At 39.2% G+C, this 23,370-nt stretch overlaps 1 protein-coding gene across 1 annotated transcript in view; it reads right to left on the bottom strand.

Moving 5' to 3' along the window:
* Positions 1–21,700, bottom strand: part of OSBPL9 (oxysterol binding protein like 9) — a 63,732-nt gene extending 42,032 nt beyond the window's left edge. Inside the window, exons 1-3 of the mRNA XM_061451264.1 lie at positions 21,480–21,700; positions 12,021–12,071; positions 8,156–8,234 (exon numbers count right to left, since the gene is read on the bottom strand). Coding sequence (XP_061307248.1) covers positions 8,156–8,234; positions 12,021–12,071; positions 21,480–21,590 — 241 coding nt within the window. The 5' untranslated portion in view covers positions 21,591–21,700. The remainder of the gene's footprint in view (positions 1–8,155; positions 8,235–12,020; positions 12,072–21,479) is intronic.
* Positions 21,701–23,370: the final 1,670 nt, after the last annotated feature.

Below are 23,370 nucleotides of genomic sequence, written 5' to 3' on the forward strand. Positions count from 1 at the left end.
TCTATGATTTGACCAGGCTCCATTTTAAAGTCAAACACACACACATCCCTAATTCCTATGGGAAAGCTACTCCAGACTTTCTTTCTGCCAACATATTTGGGATAAGGTAATTATTATCTAGTCCAAGGAATTTTAGTAGTCACTGTGCTTATACAAAAATGGAGGAATTCTATCTGGTCCATCTTGACACAAATCTTCTAGAAAGAGAAGAAGGTCAGGGGACAAGAGAGAGAAACATGTTACTCTTTCCTACACTGACTCCAGAATAATAGTATTATGAGAATCTACATGAGAAATACCTGGCACTTAAAAACCATAAAGGTGTTGCTTCAGCTGTTTGTAAGTGACTCAGTTTTTTTAATACTAATTACAAAAAGAACTTAAATAGAGGAACCCACGACACTACCTGAATATTCATTGTGGTTCTTAGTTACTGTGACAGTTACCTTGTCAGCTGAAATTCAGATTGTACCAGGACATCAACTACCCACAAAAACATCAGTGCTGTCTGCAGTTGAGAGAACACTAATAGTCCCTGTGCTTTTCTCTATTTTAAGCTCTAGAATCATTAACTCAGTTTTTACTGCAATTTAACAGTGAACATTTGCACATGGAACCAGCTAAATCCACAAAGAGCTACATCCACTGCAAGAGGCTGGAATCATTAATGGCTGGGTCCCTGCAAATTTACCATGACTATGCCACATTTTTCTAGAACAGGTACTTATGAGGTAGGTTACAATTTGTCCCCATATGCTTAACCTTTCACTCCTCTGTGTCTACAGAGCATGCTTTGAAAAGTACCTGTATAATTTATTGTGACACCTCAGGCATGTCTGAGGCAACCACAAGGTACTTAACACAGTCACAGTCCTATTTATGACTAGTTCAGAGAATCACACTTAAAAACTATGTAATTGCGTTGCAGAGAGATTTAAAATAACAGAATCATAAAATACCAAGTTGGAAGTGACCTCAAGGATCATCTGGTCCAACTTTTCTCGGCAAAAGCACAGTCTAGACAGGATGGTCCAGCTCCCCCTCCAGCTGCATCTTTAAAGTATCCACCATTGGGCAATCCACCACTTCCCTAGGAAGATTACCCAGTGGCTGACTGTTCTCAATATTATAATATTATCTCAATATGATAATATTTTAAAGACGTGCATTTTTTTTTCTGTGATCTGTTTGCTTGAGCGTATTCATTTACATCCATTTTATACTAAAAAAAAATATTCTGAACTCTTTTCTAGAGGAGGTACAAAGAAAGAAAAGCAATTATTTTACCAAGGAGAAAACTGTAGAATGAAAAATATAACAAAGATAGGAATCATTGCTTCCACTGAGAATTTTCTGTAATTCACAAAAATGATGTTTTACAGCTCCTAAAATGGTCCCTTATCTCTGAACCTCCCCAACTGTCAAATCAGATATGGCAGGGATTTTGAAAAGTTCTATTCCAAGAGGATAAGAAGGCGAATCAAATACAAGTACATTAAATGCTCTCAGCCTCTATTAATTTCCCAAATAGAGAATAAAGCTTGTAATTCAGACTTCCTATAATATTTAATTTGCTGTGAAGAGCTTGTATCTGTTTATATAACATATACCAAATGTTAAAGTACAGCATAAAACAGATTACTTTTTCCAGCCTAAGCTTGATAGCATCTAAAGATCAGAAATAAACAACTTTAACAACTCTGTTCCATGATACAGCATCTACCACTAGCATTTCTAGGTCATGCACAGCAGTACTTTACTTGGAAGACAGAATACACAAAACGTATCACGTCTGAATTAGCATACTGGTGTCTTTTTTTTCCCCGTGTGCATCTACATGGGCATTAGGATGAAAAGAAACCTCCAGAATTAGTTAATAAAATCACTAGATTACTTACAAATACACCATACTGACACAAAATGTGTACTTTATTTTCATTCACTGTGACCTACTTACAGGCAGAAGTCAGTGAAAAAAAGTCTATTACACCCACAGAGTCAATAGAGTCAATTATGCAGCCTTCATTCTGACAAAACTTCCACTGATTTTTATGTAAAATGCCTGTATTTTCTCAGCCAAGTGCAGAACTACGGTAGTATCTTTACACACAAATAAGCAGAGATAAAAAAGAAATTCTTGACTGATAGGATTTTTGCCACCAATTTCAATGGAGAGAGATTTTATCAGTAATGCCCAATAAGGTGGAAAAGTCAACAAATCGAAGGGCTGTTCCCTCCCTAAATAAATGGCTTTTTAAAGTCACTGAAGGCCTTTCAAAGGCGAGAAAAATAGGTGAGATGAAGCACGGTTTCATACAAGCCTACCAAAATACTGTATTTTCACTGCTTACAAATACCCTTCTAACACATGCAGCTCTCACATCTGTCAGTATGGATCTCAGTACCTTATTTCCTCTGTGTCACAATTTTTGAGTTGCAACAATCATCATTATCCCTTCTTCTAATCTTTCTCCTGATACCGTTCTCCACCCATATGTATAAATCAAACCTCCTTCTGCTCTGCAGGTCTATGACCAGCCTAATCTCTCTGAACCTACAAATGACTCCTGTGCAATCACAAGACAGAAAGTCTAATCTTGTCCAATGGTCTCCTGTGTACAGTGCATTAGTAAGATTAATCTCTGATCTTGAGAAACCAACTAAACTGCTGTTTCACTGTCACCTAAGCTCCAAAGCTTTTTAGCAAGCTTTATAATCAGCCCATAAACATACCTTCAGGGGGAAACCTGTGTGACAAAGGAAATACACTATTAAGATGCTATTAGTTCTCTCCACAACATATCATTTTGTAATTAACCATTTCTGAATGTGGGACAATCTGTAAGTATCTGGGTTTTCACTAGAGAATGACAATATTTAAATATTAATATAGTAATACTAATACTTTACATAGTATATTCTGTGGAAGTGGCTTTCAAGGTATGTTTGCATTTAAAAGCCATTGAAGATTACACTGAACTGGGTTAGAAACTACTAGTTTAAGGTAGAAACCATATTTTGGCTTCAACTAAAAAAAAAATATCATAATATAAGAACAAAAATATAACCATTTTCCTTAGCCAATAATGCACTTCTCAGTTCAAGAGGTCAAATTCAAGTTTATTGCTACTTGGAATTTCTTGTTAAAACAGAAGGAAAAGGGTGTTGAACTTCTCAGCATCCCTCCCCTCTTACAGCAAGACTTCTTTCAACCATCTCCCCCCTTCCAAAATAGTTGCCATGTATCATACAGTTTAGAGAACAGATTCATATTGATGCCAGAAGTAACAACCAATAAATATACTCTTACTGGACACAACACACAGATACTGTTTCAAGGTATTATTTTCTTCACTACTCAGAAGTTTGGCATACATTTTGAAGTCTGTTACTTCAACCTTAAGGAATGGAAAAACAAGAGGTGTGTATATATAATAACAAAAATAGAATGCAGATAGCCCCATTAAAAATGGCATACTCATGGTATGATTAGAAAACAAGCAATTATAATACAGGATGCTGTGGGTGCAAGAAGGAGCTGCATTAAACAAGAAAAGCTCAATCACACACTGTTCTCTGTACAATTAATATACCTGCTCATCCTCCTCTGCATTGAGCAAAAAGTGGAGCAGAGCACAGAGAAATTCACTGTTTCAGCATCACCAGAACCCCAAAAGACTGTGAAAAAAGTTATCTTAGGAAAAACAATGCATCACAGCCGTTATATAAACACGATGGAGGAAACCAGCACAGACCAAGATTTCACACCAAAATATCTTTCTGGGCATTTTGCAGTTATCAAATTAAAAAAACCCTCAAAACATTTTTGGGAAAAGGCTGCATTTTATGAATTGTTACTGAAATTAAGTAATCTGATAGACTAAAGTACCTCTTTACACCACAAGAGCAGTAAGATTCCTGTCATCTATTTGGTGGGCAATGTTAAGTTTTATAGAAGACTATAAATATTGTCTACTTCCCCAGGTAGTGGCGAAATGCAGGTCTAAAACCATTACACTTAGTTTTGATACTGAACACAAATACTCAGAATCCCAAATTCTGATACTGCTCAGCAAGTAAGGCCTTTGTGGACCCCAGTGTGTTGTTAGTATTTGCTGTGTTCCATATTAACAAAACTTCCCTGCTTTTGTAACATTAAGGCAGCCTCTTGCTGTGCATATCTCCCTCTTTTCTCAGCTGGGATGGTAGGCAAGGCAGACACAAATTAAGCTAGAAACTGGGGCAGGATGAGGAAGAAGGAAAAATCTACCTTTACCAGTTGACAGCTTTCATGTAATAGGAGAGTAAGTTGCACAGCAACATTCATGCTTCATTTCTCAGATACTTTTGTGGCAGGAACAAGAAAGGAAAGACAAAAGCTAAAGCAAAATCATCTCAGATCAATGCACTGTACTACTTCCAATCTTTCAATTCTCTATTGCACAGAAGTGGAGACAAGACTGATTTGCTTTCCAAGGAACTGTGCTGCAGGCTGTAAAGATAAGAGCTGGGTTTTCAAGTAGAAGTTTAAAAAACTGAATTCTTGCTTCCGCATACCATGTAAGTTTAGTGAAGTATTTCAGTCCAAATAAAAGCCATTACTGCTTCAGGTTAGACAGCAATTCAAATATCAAGGCAACAATACGCTTGCCAGATCTTGAACATCATGTTCCCACTCTTGAATTTAAGCCACAAGCATCCTAGTAAGCAGAAAAGAACAGCTTAGTGATATGAAGGACAGAAGAACTGACTTTCCAAATGGAAAGAGCTTATAGCTAGGTGATGATATGAAGATCTTAAAAGAAAAAAAAAAAAAGCAGCAAAAAAAAAGAAGCAAAAACCCTGGCGTTTGAAGGTTATGGAACAATTAGAACAGGGATATTATGGCAAGAAAAAAATGTGTCATTGAGAAAGAGCTTCCTGACAGGAATGTGCATTAAATTAAGAGTATTATCCCAAATGTCTTGCAGCAACTTGAATGGATTTTTGCATCTAATCTGAACAAACCCATGAGGGAGTACTTTAAGAGCTGCCTGATTCAGAAGCCTTAGAATCAAGCCATGAAGCTGGATATACAGTATGACCAAACAAAATACATTACTTTTAAATCCCTTTTAAAATGTCCATGGACATTCTAGCCCTCCCCTCCCTCTCCACTCTGAACAGGTATCAATGCAGCTGTACATAACAATAAAATAAAGGGGAAAAATCTGGTGGGAATTCTTGCAGGGCTAAAGTTAAGCTGACCGAAAAACCAAAACATGCTGTTTGTTTTATTGCCCGTATTTATTCAATTCACTTCTTTTCTTTATACCCAGGTATTAGGTACATGGGTACCATTTGATATGTGTGCAGTCATCATTCAAAGCCTACATTTTCTTTGTAATAAAAACTGTTAAACTTTTACTAATGTTCAATAGAGGGATGTCCACTAGGAATTACAGTTGCAAACGGAATAGAGGGAGACTGTCACAGGCAGAAACAAAATACAAACTACACACTAAAAAGACTCAGAATTTACCAAGATCCAGTGACAGGTAAATCTTGGTGGGAGATGCTGGAGATTTAGTGCTTCAGAACTTCAGCTACACATGTACACACACACATACATCCCTGTGAGAAGCTGATCAGACATCTTTTAAATGACCTCTTTGCCCTTCATCTCTTACTCGTCTCTAGAGTGTCAGACAGCTGTGCAATTTTGAGCAACTAACAATAAGAAATAATGAAACCAGTATGAAGTTTTTTCTTCTTTTCCCAAATTCAAATTCTGCCACTGCCTTTTAGCACAATTTCGCTGAGACCAAAGAAGATTCAAGTCTTCACCAACCAGTACTTAAAAATCTAAGCACATGAAAACATTTTTCTTTTGGAGCCCGGAAGAGAAACCATTGCACTGCAGATGAGACCCTAACTCAGACACAGGTCAGCAGATCTTTGAAATCTTGTTATTTTTAAAGTCCTGTTGTTTTCCAGCTAGACTCCAGGATTTTTGGATCCCTGTCTGCCTTTGAGAATGAAGACAGGCAGTAAGAAGGAAGGAAGAGATTGTCTCTTTTAAAAAGTTGTCATGTCTGCAGCAGTCTTCTCTTGTACAACTTCTTTTATAAAGGGCGAATGTATTTATAGCTATGATTGTCTCACAGAACAAAAGCTCTATCTGCATCATGTATAAAAACAATCTTAAAAATTGTTAGGAATACTGTCTGGGTTTTTGATTATTCCCAGAATCTGCGCTATATATCCTATGTATTCTCAGAATACATTTTGCAGTATTTACATTATTACCCATTCACTGTTCATGACTGATAGTGACCTATATTTCACATAAATTAACGTCTGTGTAATATGCTGAATTAATTTAATATAATGAACATTTTACATATATATGACATAATGGTTTCATGAAGTGAGAATACATTTACAGTGACTATAAGAATTACAGATACAGTTCCACAGAGCTGTTTTGTACTGAAATATCCCAGCACTAATATCTTACCTGTCTTCTTACATTTTCACATTACAGCCCCATATATTAATACTGTGCTTGTATCATTACAATTTTCTGGATATAAGGGATATTATCTTCATAATATGCTAATAAAAAAGCATAATACAAAAAAAGCATAATACAGAAAAGACCTTAGTTCTACCCTAAAGGAGCATACATGAATCCTGACCTGATAAGAAATACACACACATTGAATTTATAAAACATAAGATGTTATATGACAAAACTGGTGTTCAAAAATTATCAATATTACTTGGAGCAGAACATTACTTGTACCAAATACTATCAGCCTTCTTTTAAGACATCTGATTACCCAAAATAGAATACAGCATATAAGAAATCACTGCAAGTAAGATGTACTAAGAAAAATAGATCTTAGTAAGTAATGATGAGAGATTTCTAGATTTACCTATAGTAAGTTCTCAAATATTCAGCAGAATTTAGCTTCATAGTACTGAAAGACTGCCACAGTACATTACTCCATTACTGCATTAGCAATTAGCTTGTGTTATCAGTTATCCTTGAGAACAGTAGATTTAAGTATTACTGTGAGCTCAGCATTATGAAGGTACATTTATGATGCTGAATGCAGTGAAAAGCCAGAGTACAGCAGCAGCATTTAGGCAGAACTGTAGCACAAGGAATACAGATGCCAGTGACAATATGGTGTACAATTAATACTTATCATTAGGAATATTCTCACAAACACAGCAGTATTCATGATAACTCCCATTTCCAAATCACTGATTTGAAAATATGTACAGTACAATATAGACTACAGAATTACTCCAGTTTATATAAATTGACTGCTTAAATGCAAATATGCCTCTTGGATATTTACAGTTTCTAGCTCTATGCAAATTAATTAAACGATTTAGTCACTACATTTTAGAGGAAAAGCAAAAGACTAACAAATGTTACTTGAAAAATATTTTCATCACACTTCCCTAGGATTTTAGCATTCAGAAAAGAGACATTCTCTAGTCATCACAGCATTTTGTCCTACTGCTGCAGATAATTTAAGGAGTACATAATTATATAGTACCTTACCCTTTCTACCGGTGAACCATAGCATGCAATGACGAAACATAGCAGTGGCAGATGGCATTGGTGTTAGTAAATGTGAATAAAAGGATAATAGCAGAGAAATGGTGACTGGCAGACAAGACACAGAAATGTAGATGAAATGAATGCAAGCTGGTAAATCTTGAAGCAAAGCTCCACCGTTAAGCCAAATGCTGCCTGTAGTCTCCTCTTAATTGAGCATTAAGTTCTATTTGGATACAAATTGCAACCTTCAGACCAGTCTTGATTCTCTTCATACAGAAAGGCATAATTGTATCTTGATAACGAAGATCAGAAACGTTTTGTAAGCGAAACCCATAATCGGAAGCCCATTACTTTCTCCCCTTGAGTGATTTATTCTTTACATTTTTAATCTCCAAATCCTGCTAGAGCTACAGTCTCCTTCTAGCACATATGTATCCACTGCAGATGTAAATCCCTGCCTAACCTGCAGCACCCCTGAATCCAGAATGTTCTCAGTGTGCTCGTTCATGCTGTTCTGTTGCCAAACATTTAAAATCATCCATCAAATACAAGTGGAATCTATTACAAGAAAAACAATCTCTTCTTTCAGCTCACCCTGAAAATGGAAGGTTTTCTGATCAACAGTTATTGTGAAGGTGCTGTCGTCCTCATCGTCTATACCAATCACAGCTCCCTGTGAAACAAAGAACAAAATCCTGATAAGGCAAGCAGTGACATCAGCAGCATACACTCTATCACTACACCACTGGAATTTAAAAAGCATTGACAAATTAGAAGCAAACTGCATACAGTAAAGAGCAAAAAGATTCTCTGTTCAGCCATAGAATTTTTAGTTGCAGAAAAAACCCCACCCAGTAATTATTTGTAAAACTGTGATTTTCTGGATAATAATATGCATCTTTTGTTTCTGTAATGGAGGTGGCTTTACACTGCAGCATCATCAGAGTAAACAGTTTTCTACTACATTCCAACTTATATTTTAAAGAAGAGTGGGGAACAATATTTTGTAAGTACTTTCCATGTATAAAAACACTAATTCATAGATAAGCTACAAAAAGCAGCTCTTGACCTGATTTTATCTAGCAGCCTATAAAAACATAAATCATTCTAGCAGGATGAATGTGGCTCATTGTGTCATGTCACTGGTACACTGCATTATCTAATTTTCAGTCCCTAAGTAAATATTAACAGTAAGTCATCAGGATATATCAAAAGCAGTTAGCTTTGTCTTCTAATTCCTCATGAACTATTAGAAGGAAATGCAAATAAATTATAAAGTCCATCTGCACTTAACTATTTGCAACTGTATCCACATCTTCATTCCTGCCCCCAAGAACTTGATAAATAACACAGTTTCACCCAGGAGAAGATGACACTGAAAAAAGCTATTTCAGGCCTCTGCCAACTCCATGATAACAGTTTAAAAATCACCAATGGATTTACTCAGTTTCTCTTCTCCTTCCCCAGGAGAGATAGCATCAGGATCTGTTTTATCCCTCTCTCTCCCACAAAACAGACACCACTAGAAAGTGCACATACTTAAAGGCTAAATTCTGCCCTCACTGTCAGAGTAAACAGCATGTAACAGTAGTAGGAGTGCCTGAGAGTCAGTTCCAACAAGTGCTTAATTTCATTCAGACAAGTATCAGACAGCAGCTGCAGAGTAGGGGGTCAGGTGTATATCAGGCTGGCCAAAACATAAGATTCCTCTGGTGCAGACTTGGAGAGATCTGAATCAAACTTATTCATACATGTTCTTCATAGCCCCTGTATGAGGTTTCTGGCCAAGGATACCAGCTCATGTATGGCTGGGACTATCACAGACACCACAAGTTGGAGTGGAAGGAACAGGTCCTACTTAAGAACAGCACCAACCATATGTAATTTCAGGCTGTATAGAAGAAAAGGATACCTTCAAACTGTTTTTTCTTCCCTTTGCTGCCAAAAATGTACCACTTCTCCAAACGAGTATCTTCCACATAGGCTGTTAAAGGACAGCTCTGTGATCACTATAAAAAAAGCACCTAAACATGTAAAGAAGCCAGTATAATTCCAAAAACTTTTAGTGCCAGGATATTTAGTGCCAACAACCAGATGACTAGCCATTACATATGGAGACTGTGTGGTACTGGTGCAGTGTCCCAGTGACATGACATGATGCGCCAGATTCATTTTGCCAGAATGATACGTTAAAATATGCCAATAGATAAAAATGCCTGGCATTTTCAGTACATGTTTTGCTGCACAATAAATCAGAAGATCACTGCAAGCTCTACAATATCATTCTCCTCACCAGCTATATCAAAAATCTCTAAGTCAGACTCCAAGAACATGACCAAGATATTCTCCCCAGAGAACACAGATAAAACTAACATTAAGGCTAAAAAGTTCAGATTAGTCCTGCCTCCATTCTGAGTGGTGGGAGGAAACTGAGGAGCAGGAAGAGCACACCACCGGCTGTGATCTCAGCACAAAGCTGTGTAAAGTGCACAAGCTCTACTTGCAGCTCTGCGGCAAAGGGTCTGAGTGTGAGCATAGAAGATGCTTCTGTTGTCATGCAGATAATAAATACGAACAAGTAAATCTAGAGCGTGAAAGTTTGTGTTTTCCAGAAAACTTAAGCATAGTACAGATGACAGATCCCTCCATGAGCACACCTTTCTACATACACCATACCAGTCAACAAAAGAATTTGAAGATGAAACTTCAGGCCTATGAAACATGTATCAAGAGCAAAAAGGTGAGGAACAAGCTTTTAAAAAAACAGTCAAGAAAAATAAGGAAGTATTTTAGTCAAACTGCCCAAATTACATGTTTGTTTATGTTCACACCTACAGTTAAAAATCAACAATTACTCTAAACGGAAAACCTCTCTGATAGAATTTCAGACTGCAGAGGCCCATCTGTTCAGCTATTAGTATCACTGTCATTTGCCAGAAGAGCTACTTTACAAAAGCAGAAGAAAGATTCCTTCTACTTTCACAAAAGAGCCACACACGCATTCAGAGAAGGGATGGGGGGAGTCAGCAAACCTTCAGAAAACTCCAAAGAGTAATTTGGGGTGGGAAAATAGTAGATGTAGGAAGAAAAAGGGATTGTTTTATGTAAAATACATATAAAGATGGATCATGCAATACTGAACAGATTGTTCACTTTTAGTATTTCCTAAACTGACAGGCTGAGGCCAACCCCCACACAGACAGACTCACAATACTATTAAAGCAGGCATGATTTTTCAGACCAAATTTTTCTGCACAGTGCAAAAAACATCCTCATGAATCACTGGGAATGTCATGTTTTAGACAGCAGTTTGAGTTTACATTACCTTTAAAGAAAATCTAAATTAAGACATCAATACACTAACTTAGGGAAAGTGCAAAAAGGTCACCTGGAATCCAAAATAATGGAGATTCTCTGTCTGAGTCTCAAAAGGCTATAGGTACTCCCTTATTAGGCCCACAGAAAGACTAGAATGGAGTAACAACAGATGGAAGGAATAACTAGAAGAAGCAGAGTTCTCCTGTAACACTTATCACCTTATGTGTCAGATCGCAAATCCCCTTCCCTATACTTCTCTTACTTCAAGACTCAAGATGCTCCAATTCATACCCATTATCCTCCTGAATCCTTCCCCTATTTACATCACCTTTTCACAAGACTGATGCATGCTGTAACCAGAGAGTCTATGAATGAGAAAAAATACAGAAAAAGGACTTGTGCAAGAAATAGTTTTGGTATGTGCACAACCACAAGGTTGAAACTGGGCATGTGCAAAGACATCACAGCATTCCTACCTCACTTCACTGTCATTTCAAGCTACAACAGCACCACTCAAGGTTAAATATCCCAAGACAGAGTGCCTCAAACAGGTAACACTCAGCTTTTCCACTCTGCATCTTTACCTCTGTTTCCCAAATTTGTACTCCCCTAAGGTTCAAAATGTTGCCTGCTGCACTCTTCCTACCCTTTCCAGTCCTCCTTTGTTTCACTAAGCTCAAGCACAATCAAGTAACAGGCCTAAAGAGTGTCCTACTGGCAGGAGGGAGAACACAGTAAGAGAATAAAGGCAAATCAGGACAGAAGGAACCAGTTTTGCAATGATTTTTGTAGATACAAAACATATGTATATATGTATCTCCACACTCAAAGAAATGAGAACTGCAAAGCAGCTTTTCATAGCATGCCACTACCAACCCATTTTACTGTCATAAAATGCTTTTTTATACCATGTATAAAATGTATAGGATAATATTGTTATACAATATCTAAAATTACAGATTATAATTAGCCCAGCAGGTCACTTGACCTCTAATGTTTTCTTTCTTTAAATACTTTCACTATTTCAGTATTTTGCTGCATCAGAAAAAGAGCCCAAACCTCAAAAGTCTCCTTGCAGTTCTCTCCATTAAGCCATATTACGCACAGTAAGTCATTAAGTAGTGAACAGAACAACACTTACCCTGAGTCTAACACACCCCCGGCGTGATCCTCTCATCATTTTGTCTTTTGACTGAAACAGAAAACAAACAGATCACTGGATTAACAAATACAGTAAGAATAAGCAAGGAGAAAGCTAGTTATTCAGAACAACTGAGAAAAGCATTTTTGTATAATGTTTTATTGACTGATTAAATGAGATGCAACTTCTGTTACAAAATAGGTTAGTTCTCACACAAAAGGAAGTACACTACCACAGTATGAAAAAGTAATCCTTCAAAGAATAAGAATACAATCCCACTTCAAGGAGTTTTGTAGATACCTTGAAGGAATGTTTAGAGGATAACAGTCCACACCTCTATAGAACATCAAAAGAAGTGAAGAAGAAAGGAATTAGGAAATACTAAAACTTGACAGTATTCTGATTTAAATCTTCCTCCTTTCTCTCCTACTCCCAGAAAAGGGTCTGCATAACAAAACCCAGCTGTGCAGGCAGAATTGTACTAACGAAATCGTACGTCTACCAGTTTCCCAGATTCACATCCTTTTCATACGTACACAAACGAAATGTTTAGGTAAGTTTCTATGTCTGCTTCCTGGATAGTACTGCTTCCTTTCATTACAACAGGTAACAAAGCTATGTTTATAGCCATTCAAACAGTAAGAGTCCATACAGAAAACAGGATTCCTATGTCCATGACCTGTGCTCAAACCTGCAGACTAGCCTACCTTGCTGCTAAATAACTGAATCTCTTCTTTAGTATCTGTTTGAAGTACTGACAAGGGAACTCAAGGGGAAAAAAACCCTCAAACACCCAACCCTCCTCCCCGCCCCCAACAGGCAATTCTAAACAGCCAACTCACTTCTAGCTTGAAACTGTGGTACCTCGAACTTTCAGCTATTCCCAGCACTGACTCAGGTAGATTTATCAGTAACTTTCTGCTAATGTCATACGTGTTGCTGGGCAATAGTGGCAAGCCCAAGCAGCACACACACACAAACTTGTTAAGATAAAGAAAAAAGGAAAACATTTTGGTCATCCTAACTACTCAGTTTTCTGACAGATGCATCTGTTTTATAAATGATAAATTCCATGCAACTGTAGCCTTATCTGCAAAGGTAGTCTTATCTAATACAACCCATTCTTTCTTACCATTCAACTATCCAAACTATACTCTTTCACGTCACCAAAACACAGCTATTACTGGTGTCTCATGAACAGATTGTCTTGCTGTTATCTTCTGAAATACCCACCTCTTTCCAACAGTATCTTAATAATTCCATCTAGACAATATATTGATGTGATTATGACCAGCCCTATTTTCACCCAAGCCATTAGACAACGAAATCTTACTGGTAACAATGAAAAAAAAAAGACAGGAATGAGAAGTATCAGTCTTAACAGCAACAAATTATTCTTCATCTGCTACATATTTGAGATACAGCTACAAGGAAAGAATGAAGCAGTCACAGCAAGTCATACTCACTATAGATAATTTAAAAATATAGCAGTCAGCACTTCAAATAATGTTTCTGCTGCTCTCTCATTCAGTCTCTAATTTGTCAAAAGTTGTCTTCTGAATGTTAGAAACCAACAGTATTAATCTACTTGTTTTCAGATCAGTATAGGATAGCTGGTCAAAATGAAATAGAAGTGCAGACCAGCACTGCATCCATAATGTATTCTATGGATATACAACTTTGTAGAATTCCTAAATGAAAGCTTCTACATCCCGGATTCCAAGAGGATCTAGAAACAAAGTTACTCAAATAATTTTCTATCAGAAACTGTATATCCTTGGGACACACCTCACTAGAGGTACACTATATATATATACTATACTAGAGGTACAAAAAATAAAAGATACACCTTTATTTCCTATATTCGATGCCTTGAGAGTTCTCCTAAAATGGGAGGGCACTACTGAGAGCCTATTACTCCCTCTGGTGGTTTCAAGAAGAAAGACAGGCACAATCTTAGCAGGAAAGAAAATAACTGGACTGAGGATGCAGCTCTGCAGCAGCTGAAAGAAACCTACCAGGGGTCTGGCTGTCCTGATGGCACAGCCCAGGTCCCCCAGTATGCCAGGGAAAGCACTCCCAGCTTGCTGTACTGAGCACAGGCATGGAACCAAACCAGACAAAAAGCAGAGGCAGCAAAAGAGACATTCATTTTGGTTTGCTTCAGACACCCCAACCTCCTAAATGCAGGGAAGATGAGAGCTAGCCCTAGTGCAAGGGAGGGTATAATCCCAACAGCCCTGCTTTCCGCTGCGCAGACTGACTACCAGCTCAACTGCAAAAGATAAGGTAAAAGCTTTTCTTTTTTATAAACCACATTTTAATGGAATGAAAATTAAGTTTAAACATAATGTTCACAAGATAAATCACAGGTTCAGAGTGTGATCCTATATACTTACAATTTTGCCATCTTCAGACAGAGCTTTAATTGGTTAATAATACCAATTACAGCAATATGGTAAATCTAATTCATTCCACCTAAGTGGAACAAATCAGTACCTGAACTCCTGTGCGCTAAAGCATGCAGCTACCACCACACATAGTGCTGTATTCTCTCAGCAAATCTTTTACTGACTGCTGCAGGAGAGTACTTGAAACGGAACTCAGCTGACATTTTATATTTGTCCCTACCTCCAAAAGTAAGATTTTATAAAAAACACAATTCAGACAACTTCAACTTTCCATTACAGCATTACATTATACCCTTGGGTTGAAATTAGACACGGGCATGCATTAGACAAGCCATCCCATAACTATTTAGAGGAATGATTCCATTTCACTAAAGAAAATCTCATACAGCACAAAGATATCTCTGAGCGGCTAATAAAATAAGTCACATTCTACTTTCTTTCTGTATGTAAAGTTTTAATATGCAGCTATCTTTTTCCAGTCATCAGTTTTATAACCAGACAAAATGACATTTTCAATAAACTTTCAGCACGCAGTGTACTGATTTTGATGATAATGGGCTTGAATAGGTTACAAGCAGACATCAACAAGAGAGAAATTTTAGCTGAAACTCAGATAAAAGTCTGTAAAAATGAGCAAAGCTATACAGTATTACTGCCTGTGGAATGTAGGTATCTCCCCCCAAAATAGGGCCTTTATTGATTTCTTTTTTACATCCACAAGGTGAAGCTGATCAAATACAGAACTGATATAATTCAGGCAACCTACAACTTCTTTGAGCAATGAATATAATGCCTGGGTCTGCTGAAAACAAAACAATTAGCATCCTAACCTCCCAAAAGGCCTCAGCCCTATAGGGCTTTTAGGGCTTGTTATTTTTATCCACAGAACTACTACAATTTCATTTGAAATTAGCTGTTCCATGGGAATTTTAAGATTTCAGTCTAAACCCCAGCTGCTGGCTGTCTCCAAAACTTCTCAGACACAAGTTCTGCTTGTGCAGAAGTGCACAGAACTTGAAGAGGTACATTTTTGACTCACATGGTGTTGTCAAGAAAGTCTCTAACATAAGCATACAGATGAGCAAAACCACTTACGACATTTTTTTCCCATTAGGGATAAAGAACCTGGAACAAGCTCTGTTTATATAAACACTGATTTTTGCAGTTTAACTATATTTACCAGAGAAGCTTTAATTTGGACCACTTCCCACAGTAGTTATTCCTCTCAACAAATGCTAAGGCAACCTTCCTTTTTCAAGCAGAAATAAACCCCAACAATTTCAAAACGACATGCTGTTCCCAGCCCACCATTCCCTTAGCTCCCAATACAAGGCCCAGTCCCAGACAAGGACCTGCTTGAGCACAGGGAAAGCATCTAACAGCCATGTTGTTTCTGTAGCTAAAGCTTTGACTTTTGTGGATGCAATCGTAAAGCAGGAACCGAGACACTGCAGCAGGAACTGAGGACGCCACTGGGGCTCATTTAACCCCAACAGATGCCATGTATGTCTGAAAAAGGTAAGGCAACAATTTCTGGTTCCTGACATAGAAAAGCATTACACTGCTTATAGGATCCTACAAGAAATAAATACATAAGAGGCCTTAAATGGATCCAGGTGTAAAAGAAACAGCACAATCAATCAGCCTTTTCACCAAGAAGCATGGGTACAGACTAAACAGCTTTAATCTGCAATGGGACTGGGTACCTCATCATCATGTTGATCTTTTCAAATTTCTAAACACGTTAATTGCTATTGAAAGTCCATACTGTATAATTCTAGGCTATTTTAAACAAAGCTTATTCATTAAATTGTCTCTCTCATCTGACAATTAATTAGCTCATTAGACTCAACTTAAACTGCTCCATTCCCAACCCGCGTTGAGGGAAGATTTCTAAATAGCTAGAAACCTTAAACTAAATTGTAATCTAACAACAACAACAAAAATTGATCCTCTACACTGCTACTGGTTTTATTTTGCACACCTAATAAAGAAAATATCAAAAAATGCAATAGATGAGATTTTATGGGTAAGCAAACAAATTTAGTACTGAACTGGTTTTCTTTGGATCCAGTTAGCACATACCTGTACTGGTCTGATTTGGCAATCTGCACCTATCTTGATCCAGATCCTACATGAGCACCCAACTATGTTTCACCAGATCAATAGAGCAGACAACATGGCTAGCTTTGAGAGGCCAGAGGACATGCAGTTCAGAGTGCTGGGACAAGATCAACCCATCAGATATTTTTGAACAAATATGAACAGGCACATCATGTTCATATTGATGAGCAATATCAACTGACATGCACTGCAAAGTGATGAGCAAGTATGTGGAGACCTGAAAACCAGATCCATAGCCTAACAATGGAAAAGGAGTCCACTATTTAAATAATCCTATAGCAATTTATTCAGTTCATCCAAACCTGTGATACAAAGTTAAAACTATGAACAAAATTCAATTTAGTGTTATTTTTTATCCTGTGTCCATAAATTCAGAATTCTTTTTATTATTATACGTAGTCTGCCTATAGTTTTTTCTGTTTTTTCTTTGACTGACTGAGCTATTTGCAGTGCATGTGACAGATCGTTATGACAGGAAAAAGTGCCGCCTTGGCTGAGAATGGAAAGCAGGGACCTCAGAGGGAATGTTTATGCAAAGCAGATGTTTTTTTTCCTGTTTTCTTGGGATTTTTGCACACAGCTGTTGATTGAGAAACTGTATTTGGAAAAAGCAGCAAAATGCATTCAATTGAAAGTCTCTACTATAGGGGCACTGAGCCATGACTCCAGCTTCAGAGGCATCATTTAAGACCAAGTCAACAAGATTTGAGTTCACCAGCAAATTCATGAAACTTCTGCAAAATTGGAGTCCCCCTGCTCGACTTCTGGACTGTACAATCCACAAGCACTTCTTCAACACAGCAAAGCCAGTATTAAAGCTGCTAACTAGCAGTAACCTTTAAAGAGCAGGAGGAGACAAATATTTTTACACCACCACAACTACCTCCTCCTAACGACTGTTTTCACACAGATTTTGCTTCTCCAAGTATTCAACCAGCATTATGTTTTTAGTAGTTTGATGGAATGATTAGTAAAATAATAAGCATTTAAATCTCTTCTTCAGGCATTTACTGGCACAAGAACTGTTAAGATGGTGAGAGGCTATCCAGTTTTGTTTCAAAAATAGATACTATGGGGTTGTCATACACAACTATTTTTTCTTGCAACCCTCATATATACAAGGCAGCCGTTTGTCTACGACATTTTGATTAGTTCTCCTTTCAATATCACCAAATATCACAGAGAGTTTTAAAATATTTAAGGAACTGACCTTTCTATCTACTGGCCCTGGTTTTAGCATTGTTTGCACGGCTGTGCTAGTTCTGCTTGCTATTTATTATACAATTAAAGTATTTATTTAAAGAGCACACTTAAAACAAGAATTTAAATCAGATTTTCAACCTTGAGGGGCTCTCTGGATTATTTCTGCAGGATTCCCAAAGGTAATCACGGCTATAGCTGATGTGTATTTAAGACAGCACATCTGCCAGAAAACACAAACAAAAAGCAAATTGCATTCAACTCCCTCTTCCTCCCTAGCCATTTCTTTGTCTCCATGCTATCTTCCAGTACAATGCCAGCACACATTTTTACACTGACATGCGGAACACAAACAACAGAACAAATTCAGCTGAAAAAATAAATTAGCAGAGTTATTTTCAGCTGGAGTCCAGCTCATGGAACAACTTTACAGCTCCTGTGCCAGAAGAAGGCAGAAATGAGCCACTTCCAGACTCTTCTGCTAAATATTGTCTGTGCAGCCAACTACACACTGAAAAACCCACAACGCTTCAGCAAATTTACATTTGTTATACCTTCAAGAGGATTCAAAAATCAAAGAATACTGAGAGGCAAAAAAAGAAGTAATTTGTCAAAACACTGGTCACACTGATCCAAAATGGTACCAGCCGCTTACCATAAAAATAATTCATACATTTAAATTTAAATTTCATAAATTGATAACAATACATAAATTTAAACAAATGTAATTATAAGCTAATTTCTTTCTATTCTTAAAGAGAAAAAAAGCCCCACAAACTACAGAAGTGGGAAAAAAGTGAACAATCTGGTAGTGTAAAAAACCTTTGCAAAACACCTTGGAAAAGCATGTGAGAAACATCTGCATTCCTACTTGCAAGTAGTGCTACCAGTGTTCACTGCAATACAACAAAGTAGAGAGGAAGGAAAACACAAATGAAAACTGAAATAAGTGTGAACATTAAATCAGCTTCTTTTTTTTTTTCTGACCCATACTTGGTGTAAAATCTTTTGCCTTGAAAATTCTAATTGGGTCAGAAATGCAAACTTAATCGAACTAATTTGCTTTTGATGTATGCATCCAAAAATGTATTTAGGTTAATATCTACTCATTTTATCAAAAGTCAAAGCATGCTAATTTAAATGCTCTGGGGTTTCTCCCCCCTCCAAGTGCAATACTATTACACACTAATTCTGTTTGAATTCTTATCCTACATTAGGGGTACTTTTCTGCAGCCTATTTTAAGTTACCACCAAAGGAACCTAAATACAACTGTACAAGGACAGACCTATGAAGAGACTATACAGCTAGATCTGGCTCTGACAGAAAGTTCAGCTGCACCAGAAGTTATTACCCTGCACTTTTCCACTGCTCCTCTGCCAAAGGTTAATTGCCCATTGAATCTACTGGATCAAGTGTTTTCTTCAAGCAGTCTTCTGGACTGGAATGGGCCAAGGAGCCTTGAGAAGAGATGAGTAAGTAAAAGGTGATCAGCTATTGGCAATCTCTCCCATCAGCAAAACTGTTTCCAGATTGCAAGTCTATACAGCCAGGCTGAAACAATCTCAACCTACCCCACCCATGCATTATGCTCATAGGGAAGGGCCAGTTTCAGGCTCAAAAATTATTCAGTTATGCTTGTAGCAAGGCAATTATATGGCTTCAGACTGAAACTGACTCAGGGGGAATGGAATATGCGACCCTTCATACCTGATCACACAGATAAGCCTTTAATTCAAAATACAAGTCTGCATATACTGAATCACAACAGGCCATTTCTCCTCATAAATACATAGGCAAATCTGCTAACACTCCAAATTAATGATGCTTATAAACAATAAGCAGCCTTATAAACCACCAGTCAGGAGTTATTACTCTAAAACTAAAAGTAGAACTGAAAGAAGCAGAATCCCACCACCTTTTCAATACTAATATTAGTACTTGTGAGGTATGCGGTCAACTGGGACTTGATCTGAATTGTCTTTCAACCCCTTGCTCTGACCCTGGAGCCCTATGAGTAATCATGCAGCACACATGGAGCAGCGTGCATGCTGAGGGATCAGCTCTTTTGGCAGCCAGTCTTTCAACACAATACACACCCTTAGGTACAAGAACGAATTCAGATGTCTAGAAAACGGCATAACAAGTACTCTACAGACATATGTGCAGAAAAGATAGCACATGGGTATGGAAAGCATTCTAAAGTAAATGTTACTGCACGCATTTCTTAGTGGTAAAGGCACATGAGCAGAAAACATGATTTGGTTCCTTGAACCCAACTGGATTTTTAGGACAGGTAGTTAAAAACCAGAATTTTTAAATTTGTGGACTAAAAGTCATTATTATAAAAGAGAACATAACATATTATTCAAATTGAAAGTGTAATGCATATGTAGAGATACCTAATCATAAGAAATAATGAAATACAAAAAAGTTTTTTATTAAACAAGTGAAAACTATCAAACGTCAGTGCAATAACCAGAATTATTATTATTATACACACTAGTCATCAGTAAATGCTTCTATTTCCAAGCTTAAGTATAAAGTGCCTTTGCACCTTGGACCTCTACTTAGACTACACTCACTAATTCACCCCAGTCAAGCAGCTGGCATTTGAACAGCCATTAAACAGCACTTTCATTTCTCCATCCAGATTCCAGGTGAGGGATTTCCAACCTGCATGAGCCAAAATTGTTTGAGAGTCTGTAACTGTTTTGCCTTATAAACTCCTAGGTCTGGAATGATAAGCTCTCACCTAGCAGGGCTGTAAATCCAGATCTAGGGGGCAAAAGCGTTTTATATGCAATCCTCCTGTATGAATAAAGCTTTACAGACAGCATGATGCTCCAAGTTACTTGCTGTAAATCTAATGCAACTTACTACAGGTTAAACGTGTATTTGTTTTAGCCAGACTGACAGACTAATAGGAATTCCTCCATGCTATGAAAACTCGTCTATGCACGTGGTTCAGCCAGTTATCCTTCCCATTTTAGGGCATACCCTTGCAAAAATTGATTCATACCGTTAGAATATTTGCGATTTAATTCACATTTTTGTGTTAGAAGCTGAAGCAGTGAGTCGGGACCTGTCAGAGGTTACAATAAAAAAGAAGCCAAGAACACGACTGTTACTACACTGTACTTTAAAAGTTAGTGCTTGAAAGTAGGAAGTCTTCAACGGAAACAGCAAAGTCAGTCCCGAACCGGGAAGCGACCCGCGTGTCGGCAGCGCACCGGGTCCGGGAGCGACCGAGCCCAGCGCTGCTCCTGAGGCGAGCGGCGCGGGAAAGCAGCACCCCCTCAGGCCCGCCGCCTGGGCGGCGCGAACACAGCAGGGCGACAGCAACTTCCCGCTGCACAGAGAGGACGGCACTGAGACAACGACACCCGGGAGCCCGGAGCCACCGCCGACCCCGACCCGCTCCCCCGGGGCAGGGGGGCCGCCCTCGCCCGGGGGCTGTGAGGGGGCCAACGGCGGCTCCCGCCCAACGACCCCGCCCCGGAGGCGCGCCCCCTGCCCCCGCGCCGCCGCCAACAATAACAGCCCCGCTCGCCCCCACCGGTAGATCTCCCCGCAGCGCCACCCCATTGGCTGCGCCCGCCGCCTCCTCTTTCCCCATTGGCTGCCCGAGAGCTCACACCGCCCCGAGTCCCCTCCCCACCCCCACCCTGCGCCTCAGCCGGTCTACCCGGCTCCTCACCCGCCCGGGCCGCCGCTGCCCCTCACCGTGTAGTAGGAGAGGAGCCCGGCGTTGTAGTCCAGCACGAACCAGCGGTACTGCCAGCCCTTCATGACATTGGTCCATTTGCTCAGCGGGCCCTCCATGATAGACGCCATCTTAGGCACCGAACCGGCACCGCCACGCACCCCGCCCGTGCGGCGAAGGGGAGCGGGGGAGAGACACAGCGGCGGCAGCCAGGAGGGACGGGGAGGGGCACGCAGCGAGGGGGCGGGGCCAGGAGCCACTCTTCCCCGAGGGGGGGGGCGTGGTTTGCGGCTGGAGGGGAGGCGGGGTGCGGTGTGGTGAGGGGAGGGGGGGAGCGCCGGGAGGGGTTAACCCGGTGTGCTCGGGGGTGGACTGGGTTATGGGTGCTGCCTGGGGGTCCTGGGCTCTGAGGTAGTGGAGCTTCCCCTCATGGCTCAGGGGAGGCAGAGGGCGCGGCGTGAGGGAGGGCTGCACGGTGGTTATGGTGTGGTGAGGTGAGGGCACGACGCCCTGGTGTGTCGGTTGTGGGAGGGAGGGGGGGTGTTAAACTGTCCCCTAAAATACTTGGTGCCACGGCAGCTTTTGATTTCTCTCGCTGTTGGGCGTGTTTCTCTGTTGTTTGCCTGTCCAGAGCGCATGTTGGGCTTACAAACTGAGTTCAAGGGACCGGGTCTGTTACTGAAGGGGCTACAGGGCCAGAATGTGTAAAAAGGCATTCAGGACTTGAGGACTCTGAATGGTAAAGCTTGTTTAAATGGGATACAGCTTTCCTGTGGACTGAGCCAAGAATGCAAAATGATTTCCCCAGGAGCTGTGGACAATTGTAAATGTGTTGTTCAGTGGAAGGCATGTTTTTGGCACTGATATTCTCTGACAAGTACATAACTTCAGTTGTACTTCAACATAAAAACTTCAAAGGACCCATACAGGTACTTGTGTTGCTTCCTAGGGATAACCAATATAGCAGCAGAAATAGTGCTTTTACCATCAGGTTTGTGCTTGTCATGCAGTCTTAACAGTGTTCACGGAATAGCCTCTTTCCCTTTTTTGTTTTCCATCAACTATAAACCTGTGGGGTTTTTTTCTTTTTATGATTTTAATATGATACCTTTATAGTAGGACTGAAATAGGTCTAGTATTTTACAGAACTGCACCTTTATACCAAGTTAAATTAATTAGAATACAAGAATTACCCTGGTTGCCCCTTGTGAAAAAAATATCACTCAAAGGCAGAGCTTCCTTATTTGATTTTAGTGAATAAGAACTACTTTCATATTTTTATTCCTCTTCCCATTTCACATTGCTTACTAGTTTGTTCGCAAGTGGAATTTATCCCATTGACTTTATAATGCCCCTTCAGGTCACCTGGTGGTGTGTTTATACATGGTGTTACGAGTCTTGAAACCCAGCTTGTTAATTTTGAGAACATTCTTTTTGAAGCTGTATGTGACCTCATACATAGCCTGTTTTTTTCTTTAGTTTCACTGACTAAACAAAGCATGGCTGCCTAGAGATTATACACTGGCAAGCAAAACAAAAAACATGAGATGATGCCAGAACATTACTACTACTACCACCATTTAAAGCTGTATGACGGGAGCTTTATCATCTCAGATCACTACTTTGAGTGTATTATACCATGAGTTGAAACCATGCGAAGGGCTTGTGCAGAAAAATCCCTTGGCTTAACTGTGGATTGGCTGCCTGTAGGTAGAGCATTCTCAATGAGAAATTCTCCACAAGAGCTTTCTATTTACCCTGGTTTGCCAGAGGCTGAACTTTGGCATACACAGAATATCTTCTGAGTTTTTGTTCTCTTTGACTTTTTTGAGGGGAAATGTGCCATAGACTTGTCTCTACTAGAAGCAGCGTGCATTTTAGCTGAACCTTAAAAGCCTTGGTGTAGATGGA

This window comes from Pezoporus flaviventris, unplaced genomic scaffold, assembly GCF_033815535.1.
Source record: "Pezoporus flaviventris isolate CSIRO_AGI_PZ_B2104156 unplaced genomic scaffold, CSIRO_AGI_Pfla_v1 ptg000013l, whole genome shotgun sequence".
Taxonomy (NCBI): Eukaryota; Metazoa; Chordata; class Aves; order Psittaciformes; family Psittacidae; genus Pezoporus; species Pezoporus flaviventris.